We start from the raw sequence: 10,109 nt of genomic DNA, 5'->3' as shown, positions 1-10,109 counted from the left end.
TCAATTATTCAATTTTAAAAAAGCGCTATTATTGATATTATTGTTTCCCCTTTTCCCGTTAAATCATTTATTTATCTTAATTTATTTTTATTTATTTATTATTTTATTTTATTTTATTTTATTTTATTTTATTTTATTTTATTTTATTTTATTTTATTTTATTTTATTTTATTTTATTTTATTTTATTTTATTTTATTTTATTCTCTCCTTATTTTTCTGTCAATCTCCTGCGCCACCACTCCAGTCCTGTAGGTGGCGGTAATGCACCTGTACGTTGGTCTGCCAACCGCCAAAAAACGCAGAAGAAGAAGCAGAAGAAGGAGTCCAACCAGATGGACTGGTTTTGGGTTTTACCGACACTGCGACATTTGTAGTCGTAATATTAGATATTAAGCTATAAAAATATAAATGTACTACCCTTTATAATGCTATGATTCCCAGCTAGTGGACCTCGCGTAAGGAAATGCCGTTGTTTATTCAAAATAAAGGACTTGACCGCATAAGGTCGACAGCGGAACTGTTCGACAAATATCCACATTTACAGGTTTGTTTCCAGAAAGATTAACATTAAGGTTTAATTATATTAATAATATTAGTCCCACAATGAGGAAATTCAACCTCTGCATTTAACCCATCCTTTCTGACACACCATGCTTAGGAGAAATTCATCTTACTGATTAGCTTTCAGCTAACAGTACTTTTTTTCTAAGTAATCACTTAATGAAAGTATAATTATATAAGCATATTTACCGATCATTACATTTATGAACTGAATTGATTGTGGCGGTGGCAAAGGGAAATCAGTCAGAGATATTACAACAGACTGAATTATACAGAAAACAATCCAGAGACTTCTTTGTGACAAATATCAAACTAGATTATGTGATCAAATAAGACCAATTAGATCCCAAAGATGGTTTCCAGTCTGTATTAATAACTGTGAAGTAACACAAATTAATGTCTTTGCCTAATATGGATTCAGTTTTTTTATGTGACAAACCCACTTTTTATCTCTAACACTGTTCTGGATTGAGTTTATATTACTATTTTATTCTATTTTATTTTATTGTTTTTACTGTTTTTAGTATTTTATTGTTTTCATTGTTTTTATTGTCTTATTTATACCTATTTGTGTATGATTTATTCTATTTGAATAACTGTACAGCACTTTGGTCAACTGAGGTTGTTTTTAAATGTGCTCTATAAATAAACTTTGACTTGACTTGACTTGACTTAAGATTCTTTAATTAAAACATTTTTACTATTATGTCACAGGAAAATGCAAGAACATTTCGCTCCAAGCCACTTGTTGATGTCGACCCAAAGTGCCTCTTGTACGTCCAACAAAGAGAGTTTGCTGCCACAACACCAGCAGACAGTGAGTAAAGCCGTTTTAATGCAGTAAAACACAATACATGTTTGTTTCTAATAAGGGGTCTGAAATTACAATATTATTTTAGCCTCTAATTTACTCCTAGATAGCCATAATAATTCTGGATCATAATGATAATCCATGCTTTCTTTCTCATCTGTCACAGACTGTGTTTCAGTGATTGGATCTGAGGATGCGACCACCTGCCATCTAGTTGTGCTGCGACACACCGGTAACGTTCCTTTCATTAGATTCACGCTGTGTGCTTTATACTGCATGTGTATTTTCAGGTACATCTAAAAAAAATTGAATATTGTGAAAAAGTTCAATATTTTTTGTCAATTATTTCAGAAAGTGAAACTTGTATATTATACAGATTCATTACACATAGAGTGAAATATTTCAAGCCTGTATTTCTTGTAATTTTGATGATTCTGGCTTACAGATAATGAAAACACAAAACTCAGTGTCTCAGAAAATTAGAATATTACATAAAATCAATTAAAAAAAAAGGATATTTTAAACACAAATGTCATGCTTCTGAAAAGTCTGTTCATTTCTATCCATCAATACTTGGTTGGGCTCCTTTTGAATCATGAATTACTGCATTAATACTTGGTGGCATGGAGGAGATCAGCCTACAGCACCATGTTGCTTTTATAGCAGCCTTCAGCTCATCTGGTGTCTCTCACCTTCCTCTTGACAACAGCCCATAGACTCCTATGGGGTTCAGGTCAGCCCAGTAACACCATGGTCATTGAAGCAGCTTTTGGTACCTTTGCCAGTGTGGGCAGGTGCCAAGTCCTGCTGGAAAATGAAAGCAGCATCTCCAAAGAGCTTGTGGAAGCATGAAGACTCTAAAATGTCCTGCTAGATGGCTGCTATGTTGACTGTGGTCTTCAGAAAACACAGTGGACCAACAGCAGCAGAGGACATGGCCCCAAACCACCACTGACCCAGGACCATCATATTCAACTTCTGATAAATATTCTAATTTTCTGAGACACTGAGTTTTGTCTTTTCATTATCTCTAAGCCAGAATCATCAAAATTACAAGAAAAAAAGGCCGGAAATATTTCACTCTATGCATAATGAATCTATATAATGTATGAGTTTCACTTTCTGAAATAAGTGACAATTTTTTTAGATGTACCTGTAGTTATAATTGACATGTTTAAAGTCTGCCATAATGACTTCTTTCTTAGGAAGTGGAGCTGTTTGCCTTGCTCACTGTGATGGTTCCAGCACCTGGTCTGAAGTCCCGCTCCTTGTGAAAGCTGTGACGTCACTAAGTAACCTCAGCAAGGAGGGCAGGTATGAAACACACAAATAAACACACAATAAAGATGCAGATGCTCATCTGATCTTATTTATTTACTCTTATTTTGCTTTCTATTATGCAGACTGGAGCTCCATCTTGCAGGCGGATTTAACGATGAGTCCAAAACATCCCATAACCTGAGCCTTAACATACTGGGTATAGTCTTTCACATGAACTCATTATGTCTCGTTGTAATATTATGCTGGCAGCGTTTGAGCTTTTTAACACTTAGAATGACTCTTTTTTTTTTTTTTTTTTATTTGCAGCAGCGTTTCACAAACAGAAAGAAGAAGTTCATCTGGAAACCTGTTGCATCACAGGTAACTTTGAATTCTTCTTCACTATTGTTTAGAAATATTCTGTCAGTCACTCCTCCGTCAGTGAACCCTTCTGTTCTCTGTTTTTGTAGAAATGAATGACATTGATGTTGATGGAGTTCACAGGCCTGTAGTTTATGGAATAGGTAAGTGATGAATATGTGATAAAGGGACAGCAATGCTTTCATGTAAGGGTGTGCCATATTGCATCGCTCCGGATTATACGGTTGGTTTTTTTTTTGAGTAATAAAAAATGCATATCATGATATTTGCAACATTTCTACTTCTCGACGTAGTGGTGTAAGGATTTCCCATTAATTACCTAGACTGTGGCGGCCCGCCAGACTCTCATGTACTGTGGTAACGTCACATTTCAAGCTACTGAAAGTATATTTACACCATTCATAATATAAAGTTATTTTTTATTTCTCTCCGTGTGCGTCAAAACTAAATACCATCAACCTGTCTGGTCCGTCATAGGTCAAAACGGTTCGAACACACTGCTGCATTATCCCGTTTGTTAGCCGCGAGCTAACATTAGCTAACAATTAAAGTTGCTTTAATCACAAAAAGCTACTATTACTTCCTGTCACTAAACACATGCAGCTTCCAAAATAAGAGCAGAATTAACAAGAAGACTGTCAAAATAAGATGCCTTAAATAAAACATACAAGAAGCTTCCCCCCAGATGGTTCTTTTTTATTATTTGCTTAATAGAAAAGAAAAGAAAAAAGAGTATTTTTGTGTATTTTGCACCTTACACTACGTTTAACATCTATGATTGATTAATATTTTGTTGAATGTTTTTTATTTATTTATACAGACTAAAAATAATTTTCTATATATTTTTCAGTATTTTGTAATATCGTCAAGAATATCGTTATGGCAAAAATATTCTGACATAGCGTGATAATCTTTTCGGGGCATATTGCCCACCCCTACTTTCATGACATGTGATCTCCAGTTAATGTGTCTGTCTGTTTTTGTTCAGGTGTAAATGTTAAAACAGGAGAGGTTTTCCCGTCATCATTCACCCATAAAGGACCTGCAGAGAGGCTGCGATCAGCAAGGACCTTCACTGGGGGACAGGTACGTTTCCTCTGTAGTAATACTGAATGTTTTTCTAATTTTAAATTTAATGCAAAAGTCATTAGCACGTCTGTTTTTTCAGTGAGATTATAATCAGAAACAAATTGAGAATATTGATTCCCCCATAAATGTATAATGTGGTTAGGCCTGTCACAATAATTACTATATCGACTTATCGTTTGTTATATAAGAATGGACATGATGGTTTTTTTCTGGACTCAATATATTGTTGTTTGCATGTATGACTTTTTGTGTTTTTTGTGTTGTGTATAAAGCAATGCTGCAAATGTTTGATTGGCAGTAGGAATTGCCAAAAAAAAACTATATTTCCCAAGCAGCCGTTCCAGCTGTTTAAATGTTATTTTAATGATGAAATAATATCATACATAATATTTATCTCAGTGCATTTTTTGTTAACAGAGCCTGAAAGTCTATTTTATTTGTTTTGATTGTAGTTTATTTATTTATGTTTTATTTATCTTCGATATTTTCAATATTTCTTTCCCACATTTCAATTTCGTTGTTTAATATTCTCAATATTTAAAAATCCATTGCTTTGGAAAAGGATGTACTTATGAAGCACTAATTTCGTTATAAAACTAAATCGTTTGTCGTGATAGTTTCTGGGAAAATATATCGTCCAAAAAAATGTGTTATCGTGACAGGCCTTAATGTGGTTATTGTTTAATTTAGGTAAATTAAAAGACAATACAATTGCAATGCAAATATTTTGATGAGATTTTTTTTTTTATTTTTTTTTATTTTGCAGATGGCTGACATATATGACTCGAGTCGAGGACTTGTGAAAATTGGCCCTTGCAAGTGGTCTCCAAACCTGGATAATGCCTACTGGTTGGCACAAAATGATGACACAATTTTAAAGGTAAAGGACTGGGGGAGTGATTAGTGGTATAAAGATGACAGATTTCAATAACTACGATTACATTCATCAGTGGTGGAGGCTGATGTTTATCTGTTGTGCTGCCTCAGTTTAGCTCTGGCTTAATGTCCTGTTGGGTATTTGTGGTCGAACTCAACAGCTGCTGCTGATTCAGCGAAAGCAACTGACTACACACAACTTTGGCATGACATAAGAGGGCAATGGCTGCCGTGAACACTCAAAAAATATGTGTATGAAAGTGAAAGAAAATGTCTTGCACTGTCTCAGAGAAGGATCAGAAAAAATCCACTTGAAGCAGTAAACTAAGAGTTTTTCTTTATCGCACTTGGATGACATCAGCATATCGTCACCCTGTTAAAATAATCGCCTAACTCATTTTTTCAAGTTTTGCAGGAGACACAAAAAAATTCAACAAAATTGTAGCATATGACATTTATTGATCATTTCACTCAAAAATTATGTAACAAAGGAGGTAGCGCCCAGGATCATGAAATAGGACAAATTGGGTGATAAGTAAAAATGGGTTACAAAAAATCGTGGGATAAAAAAAAAAAAAGTAAAGCAGCATTTTAAAATGTGGAATTAAAATACAGTCTTTGACTCTGGGATTCCTCCTTGTTCCCAGTACCTGTCCACCTCTCCGATGGCTGAGCCGCCACACTTTGTCCAGCACATGAGGACCACCATCCAGTTCCTCTTAGAACACCCGAACTCAGACAGCCTGTTCCCCGGGGGTCAGCCTCAGCTCTACCAGCGGACTGAGAAGGGGGACTGGGAGCGGGTTGTCTAACCACAGAGCCCTCCTTCTGTCTCTCACTGGACCTTAACATGGAACCTGACTGTTTCTGCCTCTCAGCCTCATGGATACACTGTGACCCATCCACCCGCTGTCAGTTTTTTGTCCATCGTGTCTTAACGTGACGGAAAAAGCCCCCAGCTGGACAAAACTACATGTTATATGGTGAATGTCTCTCCTGTCTCATCTGGCTGGTCCAGTAGAGAGAGAAGAAGAAGTGATCCAGCTCATGCCTGTTCCACTTCATTTTTACACTCTTAGGTTGTGCAAAGTCTGCAACTTCTACCATCTGCTGTGTTGCAGTAAGTCAAGGTAAATGTCCTGCTATGCTGTGTTGATTAGGGAAAGAACTCATTTACATTATTGTCTTATGTCCATTTATAAAAACCTTACCTTATTGGGGTTTTTTTTTATGTTTGTTTGTTTTTAGCCCAAAACCTAGGGTTGCACTTTTTCCAAAGCATACTTTTTTCTATTAATTTCCTAGAATGCATGCATCTATTCTGCCCTACAAAGACTAACTGCAGTAACTACATTTTTGGTCGAAATTTAGTTTTAAACTAAAAATGAACTCCTTGATGTCTGTTTTATCTCGTGACAAAGTTTAAGACTTCAATTTAGCTTTATTTCAGAGATATAATTATATAAAAATTAGAGCAACTACAAAATCCAACTCAAAACCAAACCAGACAGTAAGTTCACTTACCACGGTCTGATACAGTGGAGCCTTGTATTTCTTCATTGTGTTGAATAGTGAAGACAAGAATAATAGAAATTATAAATGTATTTGATAGGGAAATTATTATCTAGATAGCGATTAAGTAAAAAAAGTGAGATAAAACTATATGAAGACGATAATATAACATTATTTTATAATGTTACGTCTAAAATACAACAAATCTTTGAAAAGTTGTTAAACACCTTTAAATACATTTATAACAAAATCAATTTGAAAATGTTTATTCACTGAAAACAAAATGTAAAAGCTGAAAGAAGACAACAACACTGTAGTTATTTTACTCTGTTTTTGCATCACAATTACAACCTTTTAAAGTAATGCAAAACCAGAGTGCAGTAACTACATTTTGGGGGTCAGAGGTCAAATAAATCGTCATGATTTATGAGCATGAAAATGACAACATTTGTAGAAATAGGTGTCATATAACTCACCTAGCCATAACTCATTTGGCTGGCCAGTTGGAAAAGGTTAAAAAAAAAAAAAACATTAACCCTTTATCAGGCAAATAACTATATTTGGTAACTTCAGGTAATATTTCGAGAAAAAGGTTGCAAATTTACTAGATTAAAGTGGCAAATCTGCGCGAAAAAAGTCGCAGATTTACGAGAAAAAAGTGGGAACTTTTTTCTCCCAGATACACCACTTTAACCCTTAATAGGGCACTCATTGAAATACTTGCAAATTCCAAATTTCAACCCTAGAGAATATTGGAGGATATTACATACAGCCAGAATGTGTAAAAAAAAAAACATATGAAAATAATATTTTGAGAAAAAAATTTACGAGATTAAAATGGCAAATCTACGAGAAAAAAATGTGCAGATTTATGAGATTTAAAGTGGTGAATCTGGGAGAAAAAGGTTGTTTTTTTCCCACTTTTTTCTCGTAAATCTGCAACTTTTTTCTTGTAAATCTGCAACTTTAATTTAATAAATTTGCAACTTTTTTCTCAAAATATTACCTGAAGTTACCAAATATAGTTTTTTCCTGATAAAGGGTTTAAGCAGTTTTTCTCAGTTTAACCCTTTGCAAAGTTACTGCAGTTAGGCTTTGTAGGGCAGTATTGTTTAAGTTATACTAGTACGTCAATCAACTTGCAGAATTCAAACTTAACATAATTGCCTTTATATTCTTGTCAGTCAGTTATTGATCACTAGAATATCAAACCTTGCCTATCTCAAGCAAATTGGTGTTCTTAAAACCAGTTAATTAAAGTGGGGTGTTAAATGAAACTACAACTTCACTGATGTATGTTTGGAATGTATTTAATGGGCTAAAAATGCAAAAACACATGTACAGATTCATCTCAAAAAATAGAATATCATAGATAAGTTAATTTATGTCAGTAATTCAATTCAAAAAGTTCAAATAACACAGTATACAGATCCATTACACACAGAATGAAACATTTCATGACCTAATTTATTTAATTTCTTCTAATTATAATGATTATGGCTTACATTTAATGAAGACCTAAAATTCACTGTCTCAAAAAATGTGAATATTACAAAAGACCAATTTTAAAAAGTATATTATGATTATGATTAAAAAATTTTTGAATATTACAAAAGACTAATTTAAAAAAGTCTAAAAATTCTAATTATAATGATTATGGCTTACATTTATTGAAGACCTAAAATTCACTGTCTCAAAAAATGTTTAATATTACAAAAGACCAATTTTAAAAAGTATATTATGATTATAATAAAAAAAATGTGAATATTACAAAAGACTAATTTAAAAAAGTCTAAAAATTCTAATTCTAATGATTATGGCTTACATTTAATGAAGACCTAAAATTCACTGTCTCAAAAAATGTGAATATTACAAAAGACCAATTTTAAAAAGTATGTTTAATACTTACTTTTTTAGTACTCAATACTTGGTTGGGGCTATTTGACTCGAACTACTGGAAATGGACTTTTCAGTTATATTCTAATTTATTGAGATGATCCTGTATGATCCTTAAATGTAAAGCCTGACCTGCTGTTGAGGAATAACTACAGGTGGGAGATTGCTGCGACAACAATGAAAAAAAATGTTTATTTTGGCACTTTGTTTAAAACAGTGAAGTGAATAATAATTGCTTTACTCTGCAGAGTGGAAGAGTTGAGCAGAGTTTATTTTTCTCTACTAATGCACCTACGTGATGAGAATGGAATATACTATTTTGTCACATACTCTACATGTATACTTGGCCATGAATGTGTATGTTTTAGAAAAACTGCATGTGCAAATGTATATAGATATATTTGTGGATTCTTGTCAGAATAGAATTTTATTAGTTATGTCTGCTTCTTCTTTTTTTTAATTGTTAAAATGAAAACACTGTATACTGTATAAGGCCTTTTCATCAGTCGTGTTACTAAGAAGGTTGCAAGGTGCTTAAAGCATTCAGTGCAACTTGTTGCTTAGAAACATACTGTATACTGTAATGTTGCTAAATAAATGTAAGTGGTCTATGTTGTGTGTTAAGAATGAATGGAGTTGAAAGAAATTAAACCTGAATTGTTTTGCTCTTCAATAGACAAGGTGTACTATTTAAAAAAAGGCATGTAAACACAACAGGTGGTATTTTAACAATATGAAGTCATGACTTAACTCAATAAGTCAATATTGTAATTATTGTGACCAGTCTTATGACAAATTTGTTTTTCTTAAGTTATGAGCACATTTTGGTCACAAATTTACAGGAACGTATCAATAATGTGTTTTTTATGTTGTGTTTATGTAAAGGAATGAATCAAACATGTCCTGGTTATATATATATATCTATATATATATCTATATATATATATACATATATATATACATATATATATGTATATTTATATATATGTATATATTTATTTATTTTTATATATGTATATATATATTTATATATATATGTATATATATTCATATATATATTTATATTTATATATATATATATTTTTATTTTTTTTTTACTTCTGCGTTTGCCTCAAAAATAGTGTCCTTTTGGCATTTTACTTGGCAGACAGGAAAAAGGTTGTAGGGACTCATTTTGATAGCTTCCACTGAGAGAACCATGGTGGGTTTCCCTGGAGGTCCCTGGCCTGATCCCACTAATTGATGCACTATATATTTCCAGTAAAAACCAGAACAACTCATGTGAAACTGAAACATTACTGTTCTGACAGTTCAGATACTCTGAAATATATTATTGGATTATTATTGATGTATTTCAGTTTTCTCAAAGTTGGGCTCATTTTAACTACTTAACATACTGTTATGAGGTTTAATTTTAAGAATATGTCTAATCACTTAAATGTATGATGTTTTTTTATGTTAAATCTCAACCTGAAAAGTAGATCACATTATATAGTAATAATCGTAATGGCAGAAACAGTATATGTATATAACAATAGTAGTAGTAGCAGTTGTAATAATAATAATAATAATAATATGATAATATATAATAATAATATTAAGGCCAGTATAATAATAGTAGTATATCACATTATATCAATCAATCAATCAATATCCTTTATTTAACCAGGTAAAATTCATTGAGATTAAAATCTCTTTTTCAAGAATGACCTGGCCAAGAAG

The 10,109-nt window shown here is 32.8% G+C and overlaps 1 protein-coding gene across 1 annotated transcript; it reads left to right on the top strand.

The window, feature by feature from the left end:
* The first annotated feature begins 315 nt into the window (after positions 1–315).
* ntan1 (N-terminal asparagine amidase) lies at positions 316–7,483 on the top strand. The gene is made up of 10 exons (XM_059335366.1): positions 316–545; positions 1,277–1,379; positions 1,540–1,605; positions 2,579–2,687; positions 2,777–2,850; positions 2,961–3,014; positions 3,104–3,157; positions 4,003–4,100; positions 4,870–4,983; positions 5,627–7,483. Exons 1-10 carry the CDS (start codon positions 465–467, stop codon positions 5,789–5,791), a joined length of 918 nt encoding a protein of 305 aa, XP_059191349.1. The 5' UTR covers positions 316–464; the 3' UTR covers positions 5,792–7,483.
* The last annotated feature ends 2,626 nt before the right edge of the window (positions 7,484–10,109 follow it).

This window comes from Centropristis striata, chromosome 1, assembly GCF_030273125.1.
Source record: "Centropristis striata isolate RG_2023a ecotype Rhode Island chromosome 1, C.striata_1.0, whole genome shotgun sequence".
Taxonomy (NCBI): domain Eukaryota; kingdom Metazoa; phylum Chordata; class Actinopteri; order Perciformes; family Serranidae; genus Centropristis; species Centropristis striata.
Note: the sequence above shows the minus strand (reverse complement) of the source record. Positions and strands in the feature narration are given on the sequence as shown.

Excerpts from the sequence above, each read along its gene's own strand:
- ntan1 (XM_059335366.1), top strand. The coding sequence starts at position 465 with ATGCCGTTGTTTATTCAAAATAAAGGACTTGACCGCATAAGGTCGACA. Across the intron at positions 2,688-2,776 it reads AACCTCAGCAAGGAGGGCAG|ACTGGAGCTCCATCTTGCAG; the intron begins GTATGAAACACA and ends TCTATTATGCAG. Across the intron at positions 2,851-2,960 it reads CCTGAGCCTTAACATACTGG|CAGCGTTTCACAAACAGAAA; the intron begins GTATAGTCTTTC and ends TTTTATTTGCAG.